This window comes from Pelodiscus sinensis, chromosome 5 (genome assembly GCF_052426305.1).
Source record: "Pelodiscus sinensis isolate ZL-2025 chromosome 5, ASM5242630v1, whole genome shotgun sequence".
Taxonomy (NCBI): Eukaryota; Metazoa; Chordata; order Testudines; family Trionychidae; genus Pelodiscus; species Pelodiscus sinensis.
This window is the reverse complement of record NC_143056.1, coordinates 134,499,969-134,517,077: the sequence shown is the minus strand read 5'-3', so window position 1 is coordinate 134,517,077 and position 17,109 is coordinate 134,499,969. Positions and strand designations below refer to the sequence as shown.

Here is a 17,109-nt window from a genome sequence, read left to right as displayed (position 1 = left end):
CGGGGATCAGAAGGGCTAGATGGCGGCACAGCCACTGGGCGCAAGGACTCGGACCTACTCTGGGAGCGATCCACGGACACCTAGGCTGTCAGGGCTGGATTCTGATCTCTGGGAGCCCAGCGTGAATGTGGGGCACCCCCAAGGTGCCGGCAGGGTTAAATGTGGGGAGCAGGGTTCCCGAGGAGCTGGTTTTGCTCTGAGCAGGGTGGTTCAATGGGGTACAGCAGAGGAGTGGGGGCTGGGATCTAGGACTCCTGGGTTGTCTCCTTTGCTCTGGGAGGGGTGTGGGGTCTAGTGGTTAGAGCAGAGGAGGGCTGGGAGGCAGGACTCCTGGGTTCTCGCCCTGGCACTGGGAGGGGAGTGGGGTCTAGTGGTTAGAGCAGGGGGGCTGGGAGGCAGGACTCCCGGGTTTTCTCCCTGGCACTGGGAGGGGAGTGGGGTCTAGTGGTTAGAGCAGAGGAGGGCTGGGAGGCAGGACTCCCGGGTTGTTTCCCTGGCACTGGGAGGGGAGTGGGGTTTAGTGGTTAGAGCAGAGGGCAGGACTCCTGATCTACCACTCGCAGGCCGGCGCAGCGCTTGGGCATGCAGAACAAGCTGGGCGGGTTTGTTCCCCGCCCCGCCGGCCGGTATATAGGAGCCCGGCGCCCCAGAGGGCTGGCTGGCTCCCTCGCAGGAGAGACTGTGCGGAGCCTTGTGGAGTGGTATGGGGGAGGGGCGCAGAGCCGCCCAGAGGGGACGGCTGATGGGCTGGGGGGCCCTGCGGCTCTTGGTCCTGGCTGGGCTGAGCGGGATGTGGGGTTTCCGCGTGAAAGGCTGCAACGAGGTGGAATCGCACTCCAGAGGTGAGAGCCACACTCGGGGGGGGGGGGGGGGCTAGGAACCAGGATTCCTGGGTTCCCTCTCTGGCAGGGGAGTGGGGGCTAGTGGTTAGAGTGGGGGTCTGGGAGCCTGGGTTCCATCCCCAGCCCCGACAGTGACTCACTGCTGTGCCTCAACAGTGGGTGTGGGTCCATCACCCCCCTCCTTGGGGCTGGGACAGCCGGGGGGACCCGATCAGTCACAGCACCTGGCCTGCACCTCCCCCCGCCTCACCGCTGCTCACTTGGGGGCGGGGGCATGGGGAGATGAGGCTTGGCTTGTTCCACCTCCCATGCCCCCCTCTCTCTTCCCCACAGCCTGGAGAATTCACTGCTGTGGACGTTCAGAGCACAGTGATCCAGGCCAGGACCCCTCCAGCCCTGGTGCAAAGCTTTGGGGTCCCTGCAGGAGGCAGCGGTGGGTCACCCCACCCCCCTGGGGGAGTTTGCTTGACACCCACATTCACCCAGGGGCTGTGTCAGGCCCGGCCTTAAGCAGGAGGGTGTCCTTTCAGCTCCCTCTGGCTTCCGATGAGGGAGCTGGTACGCTTTAGGCCGCTCCGTGCCTCGGTTTCCCCTCCCAGCCTCTCTCTCGTGTATTCAGACTGGCAGCTCTCTGGGGCCTGTGTTTCTGGGCAGTGCCTAGCACGGTGGGACCCTGATCCGCTCCCTGATGCCACATGTGGCAGGGTTGGCTCGTGGGTGGCTAACAACAAACCAGGATGCGATGGGAATACGGGGGAAGGGGGGAACCGACCCATGGCAATACAGCTGACCCCAGAGGAGACTTAACCGGACTATCACTTTGTGGTAGAACGTGGCAGAGGTCACATGTTCTCCCACGTTTCTAGCCACAGCGGGGAATATCTGAAGGAAACAGACAAATTGCTACACTATTGGAGGGTCTAGGGCAGCATTTCTCCTGGCCCAAAAGGGGGGTGCAAGGTGCGACGGGCCGGGCTGGGTCTGGGCCCCACTGAGGGCGTCCGCTCCGGGCGAATCGCTCAGACTCCGGGCTCCTTACAGCCCCAGACTGGAGCCCTTCCCAAACAGGCCACACACCAGTCCCACCGAGCGCTCCAGCTGCCAATCTGGCCAGAAGGAAGCCTCGTGAGCAAAACCCCTCAGACACCCCAGCTCTCCCCGCGCCCTAACCAGCCCCAGGGCTAACACAGGTGAGGGGTTCGAGAACCCAATTTCAGCTACCCTGAACAGGTTCTTCCGGTCCCAAAGAACCAGCCACAGATCCCTGGTCAGTTTACACTCTGGATCTTCCCCACAAGACCACGCCAGGCCAGTCCTTTCGAATCGAACATCGAAAGGTTTATTACTAAAAGAAAGAAAAGGTGGAGAGCGAGGTTGTGAAGGAGAATACATTACATGCACCAATTTCCCAGTTCTCGATGCCGGCTCTCAACAGAGATGTTACAAACTGCTGGCTTAGAAGTCTCTGGTGTCCATCCTATGTCAGGATGGGTCAGCATCCTTCCCGGCCTCTGTCCCTCGCAAGGCTGCATCTGGGATCAGTGGCAGAATTGAAGGCAGGATGGAGTCTGCCTCATGGCACTTTATATCCACCCCTGGTGCCTTCCAAGCCGGAGCGGGTCACATGGCCCAGTGACCGGTCCCTGTGTCCCAAGCCAGCGGCCATTAGATACTGATTGGTCTGCAGGTTCCAGACGCATTCCTCACGTGTGTGATGGGCACCTTGCGAGCCATTGTCCCTGGAACTGTGCTAATTAGTATTGTCATCAACTGAACATCCTCCTTTACAACAGACAGTGCAGGCCAGTATCAGCACAGAGTCCATAATCGTAACTCCACACACAGACATCACACAAGCACATGAATAACACACAGAGAATCAGTAGGACACAAGCTTCCATTTGACACCTCACATGGCCCCCTTTGTACAGACTTTGGGGCAAACACCCTCCCCCCCCCCCCATGGGTGCAGCAGTGATCTGGCTGCTCCCCTTCAAATTACACTAGGCTATTGTGGGGGGCAGGATTGTGAGATCACAATGTCTAGGGTTTCCATAATACGTCTGGATTTTCCCAGCCATGACCCCTTTTGGGGTCCTTTCTTGTCCTTTAATCCTTGCCTTCAGAGTTGGGTGACCAGATGTCAGCAACTGAAGAATATAAGAACATAAGAACATAAGAACGGCCATACTTGGTTAGACCAAAGGTCCATCTAGCCCAGTATCCTGTCTGCCGACAGTGGCCAGCACCAGGTGCCCCAGAGAGGGTGGACCGAAGACAATGATCAAGTGATTTGTCTCCTGCCATCCCTCTCCAGCCTCTGACAAACAGAGGCCAAGGACACCATTTTATCCCCTGGCTAATAGCCTTTTATGGACCTAACCTCCATGAAATTATCTAGCTTCTCTTTAAACTCTATTATAGTCCTAGCCTTCACAGCCTCCTCTGGCAAGGAGTTCCACAGGTTGACTACACGCTGTGTGAAGAAGAACTTTCTTTTATTAGTTTTAAACCTGCTCCCCATAAAACTGCTGGCTGGAAGTCCAGCTCTGAAGGCAGCATCGCTGCCAGCAGCAGCACACAACGCAGGGTGGCCTGGTACACCGACGTAGTTCGGTTGGGATGGCACTGACCCCATTGTGTATGATAAATCAGATCATAGAAATCCCCTTGGGGTTGTCCGTCAGTGTGCTGATCATGCACTGACACCCACCTTCCCACCCTCCGGAGCTCCCCACCACCAGGTCTTGCTGGGCCAGATCCTCTGGTCTCCCTCAGGCAAGGCGCAGAGTTGGGGTAACAACCCCCCTACAGAGCAACAGACACTGAACCCCTTCAGCTCTGGATGGAGGGGGACTCAGTTATGAGGGCTCAGGACCAGGAAACCAACCCCCAAAGGGACCAAAATCCCAAACAAATCCATCTTACCCTGGGTAAAAGTTTTGCACAGTGAAAGCTGATACATTCAGTCCCCTAATAAATAACAGAGAGATATGCACAGTGGTTGTCCTCCAGGTAACAATTATTTACCCAGAGCTCGATAATAAATGACAGTGTCTGTATAAAGTGCAAACAGTCAGATTTAGGTGATTGCAAGTGAAAACGGACAGATCAAGGTAAGTTACTCAATGAAAATGCACAAAAATGCTTAGCTAGTTCGAAGCCACTGAGAAACTTTTTTCATGCAAATTCTTTCCCTAAACAGCTGGTCTTAGCTCAGGGGAAAACTTCAAGTCAGGGTTGATCTTTACTCTCGCCGGGGTCTTCAGCCTTTCAGAGTTCTTCTGGTATCCTCCCCGGGCAGGCCAGGCACTTTCAAAGCCCCGCTGAAGACCTGGTGGCTTCCTGTTGCTTAAATAGACTTTACCCCAGGGCGGGAACCCTTGGTTCAGCATCCCCATCGCCATGGAAACGCAGCAAGTTCAAGATGGACCCAGTCCCAGGTGGCCTGGTCACATGTCTATCTAGGACCAACCAGAGTTTGGGTTTACAGGGCAAAGACGCCCATTCACAACGCGTCGGTTTGAGCACCGCGTCGTTATGTCTCCAGAGCATCGCTAACGACCCTCATTAGCATACTTAGAACTATGAACAGCTCACCCCTCCGTACGTCTCGCTTCTCCCACAAGCCCCGCAATAGGGTAATGACAAAAAGGATGTCAAGTATCAGGAGTAGCCGAGCTAGTCTGGATCTGCAAAAGCGATGAGGAGTCCTGTGGCACCTTATAGACTAACAGTATTGGAGCATAAGCTTTCGTGGGCAACTATACGCCATCGTGTGCCAGCTATGCCCCTCTGCCATACGCATCGGCCAAACTGGACAGTCCCTACGTAAAAGAATCAACGGACACAAATCAGATCTCAGGAATGGCAATGTACAAAAACCTGGAGGGGAACACTTACATCTCCCTGGACACACGGTGGCAGATTTAAAGATAACCATCCTGCAGCAAAAAAACGTCAAGACCAGACTTCAGAGAGAAACTGCTGAGCTACAGTTCATGTGCAAATTTGGTACCATCATTATAGGATTACACAAAGACTGCGAATGGCTAGCCAACTGCCAAAGCAGCTTCTCCTCTCTTGGGGTGTGTCTCGACTACAGGGTTTTGTCGAACTATCCCTGCGTCTACACTACCGCCGAGTTCTGTCGACAGAACATCGACAGAACGCAGGAGTTTTGTCAACGGCGGTAAACCGCATTCTGTCGCCAGAAGGCGTTATTGCATCTACACTGTCCTTTGCGTCTACACTGTCATGTCGAGAAAGCGGCTCGCTTTGTCGACAGAACTGGCTGTCGTCGAGACGCTCTTTGTCGACAGAATCCCGTAGTCTAGACATACCGTTGGTGTTCACACCTCCAGATCAGCTGCTAGATGTGGGCCTCACCCTCCCTCATTGAATTAACCTCGTTATCTCTAGCCTTATTCTGGCCTGCGTATTTATACCTGCCTCTGGAAATTTCCATGACATGCATCTGACAAAGTGGGTCTTTGCCCACGAAAGCTTATGCGCTAATAAATCTGTTGGCAAAATGGATGGTTCCCATGACCTGTTTTGCATAAAGCATCTTTGAGTTATGCATAGTCATGAGCCAATTTTCATCAGGCATGGGGTGGGGGTCTCTCTGACATTGTGTCCGACATCAAGAGTGGCAAGAGGGTGTCATCACAGCCTGAAATATTTTCCAGGGGGGAGGCACCCAAAACAAAGACCCCCCCCAGTTGGGTTACAAACCCAGGATTCGGAGGAGAAGCCCGTGTCGAACTCGCAAAGGCTGCGGAGAAACATTGCCCGGGGTCTGACCGCAGTCGGCAGGGAGCAGGGCAGGACACCGGGCTCACGGGTCTGACCTCTCTGTCCTTCTCTCTGATCTCTTTCAGTCCCCAGCACCCACCTGCCCCGGCCCAACGTAGGTGAGTCTCTGGTCCCTCCCTCCCCATTGGCCACACCCCGCTGGGTCACCCGGGCAACTGGCTCCCCACAGCCAATCAGAGCGGGGCTCTGTCTGGGGGCGTGGATCCCTCCAGGGCCCAGCCTGTGGCCGATTCGAGATGCTTTCGACTGGCCTCCACCCCGGCTATCTGAGCATCCCTCCCTCCTTCTCTCCAGTATGTGGCCGCCCCAGGGCGCTGGCCCACCACCGGAACGTGGGGGGTGAGGACTCGATGGAGGGCGAGTGGCCCTGGCAGGTGAGTCTGCTCTGGCACAACGAACACTTGTGCGGGGGATCCCTCATCTCCAACCGGTGGGTGGTGACGGCAGCCCATTGCTTCCAACGGTGAGTGTCGCAACATCCCTTCCCCTCGCCCCACAGTCTCTCCCCCGCCCCCGGCCGGTGCCCCTCACTCCCAACCCGCAGCCCCCCACCCCTGCCTTTTCCCACTCCGCTCTGCTCTCAGGAGTCTGAACACCTCCCACTACATGGTGCTTCTGGGAGCCAACACGTTGGCCAACGGTCAACCTCACAAGCTCGCCCTGGGCATCGGACGCATCATCCTGCACCCGAAATACTCCGGGGAAGCCTCCAGCGGTGACATCGCCTTGGTGGAGTTGGAGCGACCCATCCAATACACCGATTACATCCTCCCCATCTGCCTCCCGGCTGCCTCCGTCCAGTTCCCAGCGGGCATGAAGTGCTGGGTGACGGGGTGGGGCAACATCAGGGAAGGTGGTAGGTTTCTTTGGGAGCTGGGGCAGACAGACTGGGAACGTGGGGGGATCCGGGGGGGGGGGGGATTTGGTGGAGTGGGGGATTTGGAATTTCTTTTCCACCATGGCCTACGAAGAACTTGGTGGGGGATTTGAAAAGGGGGAGAGCAGGGAACCAGTAGACAAACTCCAATGTGAACACACACAAAATAGAAACTGATGAATGCAATTGATAAGCAAAACCCGACAGGCAAAACAACGCCATGCAAAAGCCAATAAATGAGCCATAAAACCTAGAAACAAAACCCACCGAATCCTAAAAGGGGCACAATGAAGGAAACCGATAAAACACACTAAACAATCAACAATGAAACTGATAAACCTGATAAACGATAAAAGGAATTTGACAAACAAAACCAATAAACAAAACCCAATCCATGATAAAAGAACCGCGACAAAGGAGACCCAATAAACACCACTTGGTCAATAAAACACAGGCAACAATAAAGGAAACACAAAAAACAAAACAGGATAAAAATGGAAGGTGAGAGAAGGAACCCAGATAAGCAAAACCCAATAAATCATCGATAAAATGTGATCCATGAGACAAACAATTATATGGGAACTAAGATAAACAATACATGAAAGAAGATAAAGAAAACATGCTACCCTGCAAATAAAACAAGGTAAATGCAAGTGAAACACAACAAATGAAACATGATCAACAATAAATGAAACATATTGAACAAATAATTGAAAATGCAAACCCACTCAAAACCTGAGAAATAAAACACCAAACCCAAGAAACAATGCCCAATAAATGAAAACTGGTAATGGAAAAAGAAAACTTGATAAAAATACCCAATAACAATTCTTGGTAGATTTTTATTTTTATTGTTTTATCATTTTAACTGATATCTGTATTTTAAGTATTTTTGCTATTTTGTATCCATTTAAATTTTCACAGGTGCACAAAATTGTGGGTTTTAAGCATCTTCTTGTTTTTATCAATGTAAAATCTGGAAAATTACGGGGGCTGTCAAACAGGATGGGTCAGACAGTACATTATTGAGTTACTAGAGACATTGATTTCAAAACATGAAAGTGTTTTAACACAAATTGTCCAAATCACATGTCAAAATACATACAGGAAATACCCTTTCCTCAAACTCTCATTAGTTCTCAAACAGCTTCTTAGTTTGGCTCTCTGCACATTCCTGTTACTATCAATGGAAATATTTTGTTTGCGTGTGTGTGTGTGTGTGTGCACGCGTATGCATGTGTGTGTGAGTACATGGGATGAAACAGATGTTTACCAACATTTACTTATAAAAATCTTCTCCACCAAACCTGATAGTCAATTTCCGATCAATATAACGGGAAACCCAACAATGCCAAAAATGGAAACATGAAACCCAGTGAACAATAGCCAATAACAGCAACACAAAAGCTGCTGAATAATACCCAGTATGGGAAACAGATACACAATACCCAGCAGCAGAAATATGAAACCCAATGAATAAATGCGATATATGAAATCCGATAACCAATACCAATACAGGAAAGCAACAAGCAATAATCGATTGTGGAAATGCGAAAGCTGACAGATAGTACCCACTCGCCATGACCACATAAAACCCAATACACAATACACGAAACAACCCAACACAAAATTCCTTAGAGACATTGAGACAGGAAGCCCAAACCCCAGCGAAGCAAACTCAACATAAACGAAGCCAAGTATGGAAAACCAAGACAGGCAGACTGCAAACCCAACCACAGGAACCAGGAAAGCCCACAGCCAAAAACCAGCCAATGAAAAACAGGGATCCCAAAGCGCCTGGTCCTTTGAAATCGATTTCTCTTCTCTCCCCAATAAGAATCCTAGAATCCTAGAACACTAGAATAGGAAGGGACCTCAAGAGGCATCAAGTCCAGTCCCCGGCCCTCACGGCAGGACCAAGCACCACCTAGATCAGGGCTACTCACGCCTTGGAGACCACACTGATACTGCACATGCTGAGGGCCACAACTTAAGTGTGGTTGCATGTACATGCAAATATATGCAAATATATGCAAATAGCACGGGCATGAATACAAGGATTAAGGCAAGACTACATAAGTAGCCCTGGTCTAGATCATCCCTGGCAGGCGTGTGTCTAACCTGCGCTTACATATCTCCAGCCTGCATTGATGAAAACTTAAACCTGTTACACAACAAACTCCAACCCTGAAAGTCCACAGCTGAGTCCTGTGAGATTCCCCGGGGCTGAACAGGGCCCGTCACCTGGAAGGTCCCCTGGGGGCCGGGGGAGGGCGCCCACCAATAGCTCTGGACAAGGCAGGAGAATTCTCGGACACCCCCCCATCCCCACTTCCTCCCCCCCCCTGGAATGGATGGCTCTGCTCCCAAGCTACGTGTGCCCCTCACCGTGGCCTCTGGCTCTCCTTCCCAGAGGACCTGCCGGCGCCACAGACCCTGCAGAAGCTCCAGGTGCCCATCATCGCCCAGCAGACCTGCAGGGAGCTCTACAGCAAGGCGGCGGGAGGCAAATTCCAGCCCAAGTCGATCCAGGACGACATGATGTGTGCCGGCTACGCCGAGGGCATGAAGGACACGTGTAAGGTGAGAGTCCCCGGGCAGAGTCCTGGCCCAGACCCCTGGGGGGTCCGTCTCGCCCCGATCCCCCGTGCCCCGCCTGATGCCCATCTCTGCCTCCGCCCGCAGGGGGACTCCGGCGGCCCGCTGGTCTGCAAGGTGGCCCAGGAGTGGCTGCTGGCCGGCATCGTCAGCTGGGGCCAAGGCTGCGCCGCCAGGAACCGCCCCGGGGTCTACATCCGCCTCACCGCCTACGAGGGCTGGATCCGCCGGCACGTGCCCGGCCTGGAGTTCGTGGCGGCCGAGAAGGGGAGGAGCACGGGCAGGAACGCCGGGGCTGGCAGGGCGGGGAGGGCCGGCACAGCCACCGTGCTGCTGCTGCTCGTGGGGCTGCTCCTCGAGGAGGCCTAACGGGAGTCGGAGCCGCGCTCGGGGGAGGGTTGCCTGGGAGACGGCCCAGGGGCGGCAGGGTCCGGGGGCACCGGCGGCAGCACATGGGTGCCCACTGCCGGGTAGAGTCACCAATGGCTCCCAGCTGGCGTGGGAGCGTGGGGGGGGGGGTTCTCCCTCCTTCCTCCTGCCCAAGGTGGGGGCTACTGCTCCCCAGACTGCCCTGCCTGCACACAGCCTGGCGGGGACGGTGAGATGGGGGGAGCCCTGGTGGGGGCAGCTCCCCACGTGGGCACAGCAGGAGCATGCAGGGGTAAGGGCACAGGGCAGGGAGCCCGCGGGGACTGGGCAGCGAGGGGACGCTGTGCCCAGAGCCCGGGGCCCTGACAAAGGGCTGCCGGGAGGGAGCCTGTGGTGGGGAGGGGGCTCTCGGGGTGCACCCCTGTCCCGCCCGCTCACACCCATAGGGGGTCAGTGTGAGAAAATCCAGGGTCCGTCTGCGGCGCCCGCAGCCCCCAGGTCTCGTCCACCTGACCCCAGCCCGATCGACAGAGCTGTCTCCACCCTGGCCTCCAGTGTCACCCCCTGTCTGTCTGTTGGCATCTCCGCCCCCGTCTGTCTGTCTGCACGACCCCATGCATGCCCCTCTGGCCCTCCGTCCCTGCCCCCATGTACCTCCATTCGTCCATCCATCCCTCAATCCATCCATCCCCATAAACCTCTTCTATCTCTGTATCAATCTATCCCCACACACCCCCTCTATCCATCCCCACACACACCCTCTATCTATCCATCCCCACACACACCCTCTATCTATCTATCTATCTATCTATCTATCTATCTATCTATCTATCTCCAACCCCTTCTAACTATGTATCTGTCTGTCTATCCATCCCCATATCTGTCTATCCCCATAGCCCCTCTATCTATCTATCTATCTATCTATCTATCTATCTATCTATCTATCTATCTATCTATCTATCTATCTATCTATGCATCTATCTATCTATCTATCTATCCTCATGCACTCCTCTCTCTATGTATCTCTGTGCTCCAACCTGTAGCTACCAACCAAGCAATCCCCATGCACCCCATGTATCTATTTCTCCATCCAGTCGTTCCCAGGCACAGCTCTGTATCTCCCTGTCTGTGTCCCACCAGCCCGCCAGCCCCAGGACCCATCTCCCTCTGTCCCTGCTGGCTAAGTCAGACAGCTGGCCGTGGAAGGCCTGTGCAGCAGAGAGCCGTTCTGGTGCTGGAAGGTGGCGGGAGCTGTGTCTTCCCTGCCCAGACCGACTCCGCAGTGGCACTGAGAACGGAAAGCGCCTGCCCCGGAGAACTGGCAACGCGTGGCTGAGGCACTTGGCCGCCCCTGCACCAGGAGATGAGCCTGCCAGCCTGCCCAGCCTCGGGGCAGAAGCAGAGAACTGGACACGCTTGTGTGGCTGGTCTCCAGCTGCGGCTCGGGACCCCAAAGCGACTCACCACCCCGTCTGTAATGGGATCGCCGGGGCTGGCGTTAGATTTGCCCAGGGACTACGCCGAAGTCTGAACTCTGTGGCCTAGGGGGCCGGCACCCCCACCGGGGTAGGCACAGGTTTGGGCCACCTTCCTGAGGTCACGGAGCACCTTCCACGGTCAGGAGGGGGTCGCGGTGCAGTGTCTGAGCACCCCTGCAGGTGCCAATCCAGGGGAGAAGTCGGTCGGGGGAGACAGAAAATTGTCTGATGGGACCTTTCGCTGCTAGGAAATGCCAATTCATCTGATTCGAAACCAAAAACCACCCCGAGAGCAAGCCAGTGCAAAGGGAATTTAATTTCAAAACACAAGGGCAAAGCATTCCCATGTCTCATTTCCAATGAGGACTAGACTAGAAATAAAAATAGAAAAGTGGGACTAAGATACAGTAAAATAGAAGCACGAGAGATGACAAGACAAAGAGATGTTCTGCGTTTTCCTTTTGAAGGGACTTCGCCTTTTGAAAGGGATTTGATTTTCTATTCGATGATAAATAAGAATGGGATTGTAGAGATTCCAACAGATCAAATAAAATACAAAATTAAGAAATGAAAAGACAAACCCCGTCTGAAACGTTTTGGTCCGTTTCAAACACTCCCATTTGTCATTTCAAAGAGATTTTCGCTTTGGAATATATTACTAATAGGGAAGGTTTTAAAATACAGGAATTCCTCATTTAACACGTGCCCGCGTAACATGTTTTTGCGATAGCACGATTTTTTTTTAGGGAAGGTTTTTTGAATTACACGACCGTCCCCGGAATAACACGATTTCCCCCGCCAGCCCGTCGCCAGCAGCCGCGTGCGGCTTCCCCCTCCTCCCTGCAAAGTGGCGGAGCGTTCGCCGCTTGCAGCGCCATTCTCCAGCGAATGCAGTGCATACTCCCCACCCAATCCCCCTCCCCTCTCCTCCCCTTCCCTTCCCCAGAGCCAAACACCTCCCCTCCCTGCTGTACCCCAGCCCCCTTTCTCCCCCAACCTTATGTCCCAATCTGAACAGACACCACCACTTGAAACACACCCCCACCTTTTCCATCATTTTCAATGGGAACATTGTCCCCGCATAACACGTTTTCACTTAACACGACCATTTTCCGAAACATCTCTATAGTGTGAAATGAGGAATGACTATATACAAATGAAATGCAAGATCAAGAAAAACAAAGCTGACATTGCAATATAGGAATTCCAGTTTTTCCTTTTGAAACGGGGGCTGGTTTCTGGTCTACTATAAACGGAGTCGTACAAAATGCAAACTGAAAATATTTAGAAAAATGAAATAATGTAAAATCAAATGCAAGATGAAGAAATGGCAAGAAAAGCAAAGTTGAAACTTTCTGATATTTTGGGTTGACGTGGCTTGTGTATTATAGTCGACACAGGAACGAATACAAGGCACTATATCACTTATTTTAAGAGGGATAAGGGATCTTTCGGAAAAGGCTTTATTTTCCGAAAGATCCGCGTCTAGACTGGCGCTCTTCTCCAGCAGAGCTCCGTGCCGAAAAAAAGCAGCAGCCATTTTTATGCTAATGAAGCGGGGGAGATTTAAATCCCCGCTTCATTAGCAATTGCGATACGTCTAATTTGCATCCCTTTTCCGAAAAAGGGATGTAGTCTAGATGTAGCCGCTATGTCTACACTCGCAGCTTCTTGCGCAAGTACAACCATTCTGGTGCAAGAATCCTCAGAGCATCCATACTGCCCACCCGCTCTTGCACAAGGAAATTTACAGTCCGGCGTGGTAAGAGAGGGCTTCTTGCACAAGAGCTACGCTCTTTTTTAACCGGTGTAAGCCCTCTCGCACAGGAGGTCTTGCACAAGAGGGCAGTGTGGACGCTCGGCAGGGATTGCTTGTGCAAGAAAGCCCTATGGCTAAAATGGCCATTGCAGCTTTCTTGCTAAAGAGAGCGTTCACACTGCCATGAATGCTCTTGCACAAAAGCACAGCTCGCATATGGCAGTGTGGACGTGTTCTTGCACAAGAGTTCTTGCACAAGAACCCTTGCGCATGATTTTCTTGCACAAGAAGCTGCCAGTGTAGATATAGCAACAGGCTGTGTCTAGACTGGCAAGTTTTTTCGCAAAATCATCTGCTTTTGCGGAAAAACTTGCAAGCTGTCTACACTGGCCGCTTGAATTTCCGCAAAAGCACTGACGATCTCATGTAAGAGTGTTAGTGCTTTTCCGGAAATACTATGCTGCTCCCGTTCGGGCAAAAGTCTTTTCCCGAAAGACTTTTGCACAAAAGGGCCAGTGTAGACAGCTCAGATTTGTTTTGTACAAAAAGGCCCCGATGGCGAAAATGGGGATTGGGGCTTTTTTGCGGAAAAGCGCGTCTAGATTGGCCACGGATGCTTTTCTGCAAAAAGAGCTTCTGCGGAAAAGCATCCTGCCAATCTAGACGCGCTTTTCTGAAAATGCTTTTAACGGAAAACTTTTCCGTTAAAAGCATTTTCGGAAAATCATGCCAGTGTAGACGTAGCCACACTGATTCTCTTGATCGTGTATTTTAAAAGAAAGAAGTGAAAAGCAAAGTTGACACTGGAGTTCTGCCGTTTCTTTTCCAAACGCATTTTAGCATAGAGATTACAAAATACAAAGAGAAATCACAGAGAGAACAGCGGAAAGCAAAGCAAAACGTTTTAGGTCAGAATACGACATTCCCTCTTTCTGAATTTTGAAATGACTTGTCAGTCTGAAATGTATTTGACAAGGATACCTTCTAGGAAAGTGATAGAAATGTAGCCGTGTTAGTCTGGTGTAGCTGAAACATAGTCCTGTGCCTTATCGGAAAGAAACGCTTAATGTGAAAAGCGCACGAAACGAAGTCACATTCAAAACTTGACTTTTTCAAACATTTTGTTTTGTGGAAATTTTAAAACTTCGGGGGAGGAGATTTGCTCTGAATCAGCAAGGGTTCCTACCCTTCCCCCCCTCCCCCCCAATATAACGAATTCCAGTTCTGAAACAACTGTAATTGGAAGGAACTTTCTCCATATCAAACTATTAACAGGCACCATGGGCAGATTAAAGGGGACCTCTGAATTTTCTGATCTTTTCTCTAGTTTAAAAACCCTCTGACTTTACCTTGCAATATAGTTTGTGTTTGTTCTCCGTTAAAGTTTGCAGAAGTGGGCGGTGGCAATGTCTAGTGGTTACAGTTTGGAGTCTGGAGCCAGGACTCCTGACTTCCGGGGTGCTCTGGGAGAGGAATGGGGGTAGTAGTCAGAGATGGGAGCCAGGGGTTCTAGTCCTAGCTCAGGGAAGGGAGTGGGTCTAATAAGGGGTCACACTTTTCTTCCTGCTTCTCTACTAGTTGACAGTGTGATCTTCAGCCAGTCTCTTATCTTTCCTCAGTTCCCCCCCATCTGTTAAACAGGGCCTGTAAGACTTTCCTACCTCACAGGGGGATGCTGTGAGAATCCATGAAAGGAGGCAGGAGGGACAGCCTAGGAGTAAGGAAATGCAGCCCCAGCACACGCCCCACACCTCACATTGTCAGACACACACATATGCATTATTGGGGCTCATCAATTCTGCTCTCAGTGTCTTGTAACCTTCCACCTCTATGCTTAATAAAAACCTTTGTTGCAAAAACCTATCAGAGCTGAGAGTCTATTCACAAGCCAGGGACAGGACGGGGGGGGGAGGGAGGGATTAAGGGGCGTGGCTCTCCTTAGCTCCTCCCACAACCTTAGTCCTATCCCAGAGGTCCCCAACCTTTCGGGGCTGCCGGGCGCCTGGGGGCAGGGCCACTCATGCGCTGGGCATCTGGGGGCAGGGCCACGCACGCTCCATGCACCTGGGAGCGGGGGCCACCCATGCGCCACACACCTGGGGCGGGCCCCGATGATTCGGCGGGCGCACATAAATACCCCAGCGAGCGCCATGGTGCCTGTGGGCACCGCGTTGGGGACCACTAATTTCAAAGTATGTAGATCCCTGTAAAACACAATCCCTCCCCCCCTCTTTTTTTGTTCTGATCAGCTATGAAGTGGAATACCTCGTGCTGGGCAAATGATGGATTTTTTTAAAAAAAAATCAGGGTGGGGGGTTTATTTGGGGGTAAATCTAAAAATTAGGCTCGTGGAACTTTTTTTTTTTTCCAAATTGAAAACTCCAAAAGCACATTCATTTTGGGTCAGAGCTGTTCAGCCTGGGGACAGTTACGTCGAACGAGACGGTATCTTGAACAAAGAAGTCATGGCAAACGGAGGAAGAAATGTTTCAACCTCTTTGAGACATTTTGGGGGTTTTTAAAAAATTGCCTGGAAGACCATCTCAATACGTAATGTCGTTTTGATCCCCCCCCCCGCCCCCACCCCGACAAAAGTCCCTGATTCTAGCAACCACTTGGAAACACTTCAAAGAACCAGGGACGATTGGGGCTGGAAGAGGCCTCGGAAGGTCGAGTCCAACCTCTTACTCAAAGCAAGACAACCCCCACTGCAACTTGAGCCCATTGCTCCTTGTTCTGCATCCGTCACCACTGAGAACAGCCTCTCTCCAGCCTCTTTGGAACCCCCCTTCAGGAAGTTCAAATCCCCCCTCACTCTTCTCTAAACAAACCCAAATCCCTCAGGGTATGTCTACACTACCCCCTAGTTCGAACTAGGAGGGTAATGTATGCATACCGCACTTGCTAATGAAGCCCGGGAAATCCCGGGCTTCATTAGCATAAGCGGGGAGCCGCCATTTTTAAATCCCCGCTGCTTCGAACCCCGTGTAGCGCAGCTACACGGGGCTCGAACTAGGTAGTTCGGACTAGGGTGCCTATTCCGAACTACCGGTACACCTCGTTTCACGAGGAGTACCGGTAGTTCGGAATAGGACCCTAGTCCGAACTACCTAGTTCGAGCCCCGTGTAGCCGCGCTACACGGGGTTCGAAGCAGCGGGGATTTAAAAATGGCGGCTCCCCGCTTATGCTAATGAAGCCCGGGAAATTCAAATCCCGGGCTTCATTAGCAAGTGCGGTATGCATACATTACCCCGCTAGTTCGAACTAGCGGGGTAGTGTAGACATACCCTCAGTCTCTCCTCGTAGGTCTTGTGCTCCACCCCCTAATCATTTTGGTCGCCCTCCGCTGGACCCTCTCCAATGTGTCCACATCCTCTCTGTAACGGGGGGCCCAGAACTGGACACAATACTCCAGGGCTGTGTCTACACTGGCAAGTTATTCCGGAAAATCAGCTGCTTTTCCGGAAAAACTTGCCAGCTGTCTACACTGGCCACTTGAATTTCTGGAAAAGCACCGACGATCGACTGTAAAATCATCAGTGCTTTTCCGGAAAAACTATGCTGCTCCCGTTCGGGCAAAAGTCTTTTTCCGGAAAACTGTTCCGGAAAAGGGCCAGTGTAGACAGCACTGTAGTGTTTTCCGCAAAAAAGCCCCAATTGCGAAAATGACGATCGGGGCTTTTTTGCGGAAAAGCGCGTCTAGATTGGCCATGGACGCTTTTCAGGAAAAAGTGCTTTTCCGGAAAAGCGTCCTGCCAAGCTAGACGCGCTTTTTCCGAAAATGCTTTTAACGGAACACTTTTCCGTTAAAAGTATTTCCGGAAAATCATGCCAGTGTAAACGTAGCCCAGATGCGGCCTCACCAGTGCCGAATAAAGGGGAATAATGACATCTCTGGATCTGCTGGCAAAGCTCCTCCTAATGCCCCTAATCTGCCATTAGCCTTCTTGGCTACAAGGGCGCCCTGCTGACTCATATCCAGCTTCTCATCCACTGGAACCCCCAGGTCCTTTTCTGCAGAACTGCTACTTAGCCAGTTGGTCCCCAGCCCGTACCAGTGCTTGGGATTCTTCTGTCCCAAGTGCAGGACTCTACACTTGTCCTTGTTGAACCTTGTCCGATTTCTTGTGGACTAATCCTCTAATCTGTCTAGGTCACTCTGGACCCTGTCCCTGCCCTCCAGTGTATCTACCTCTCCCCCTAGCTTAGTGTCATCTGCAAACTTGCTGAGGGTGCAATCCATCCCCTCAGCCTGGTCATTCATAAAGATATTGAACAAAACCAGCCCTAGAACCGATCCTTGGGGCATTCTGCTAGAAACCAACCGCCAACCTGACTTTGAGCTGTTGATCACTACCCGCTGGGCC

General features: G+C 52.2%; 1 protein-coding gene across 1 annotated transcript; it reads left to right on the top strand.

Moving 5' to 3' along the window:
- Positions 1-637: 637 nt before the first annotated feature.
- LOC102443532 (serine protease 27-like) lies at positions 638-13,311 on the top strand. Its single transcript, XM_075928847.2, has 6 exons — positions 638-842; positions 5,726-5,758; positions 5,955-6,123; positions 6,245-6,516; positions 8,951-9,120; positions 9,223-13,311. The coding sequence occupies exons 1-6, from the start codon at positions 704-706 to the stop codon at positions 9,502-9,504; spliced, it is 1,065 nt and encodes a 354-aa protein (XP_075784962.2). The 5' UTR covers positions 638-703; the 3' UTR covers positions 9,505-13,311.
- Positions 13,312-17,109: the final 3,798 nt, after the last annotated feature.

Excerpts from the sequence above, each read along its gene's own strand:
- LOC102443532 (XM_075928847.2), top strand. The coding sequence starts at position 704 with ATGGGGGAGGGGCGCAGAGCCGCCCAGAGGGGACGGCTGATGGGCTGG. Across the intron at positions 5,759-5,954 it reads CCTGCCCCGGCCCAACGTAG|TATGTGGCCGCCCCAGGGCG; the intron begins GTGAGTCTCTGG and ends CCTTCTCTCCAG. Across the intron at positions 6,517-8,950 it reads GGGCAACATCAGGGAAGGTG|AGGACCTGCCGGCGCCACAG; the intron begins GTAGGTTTCTTT and ends TCTCCTTCCCAG.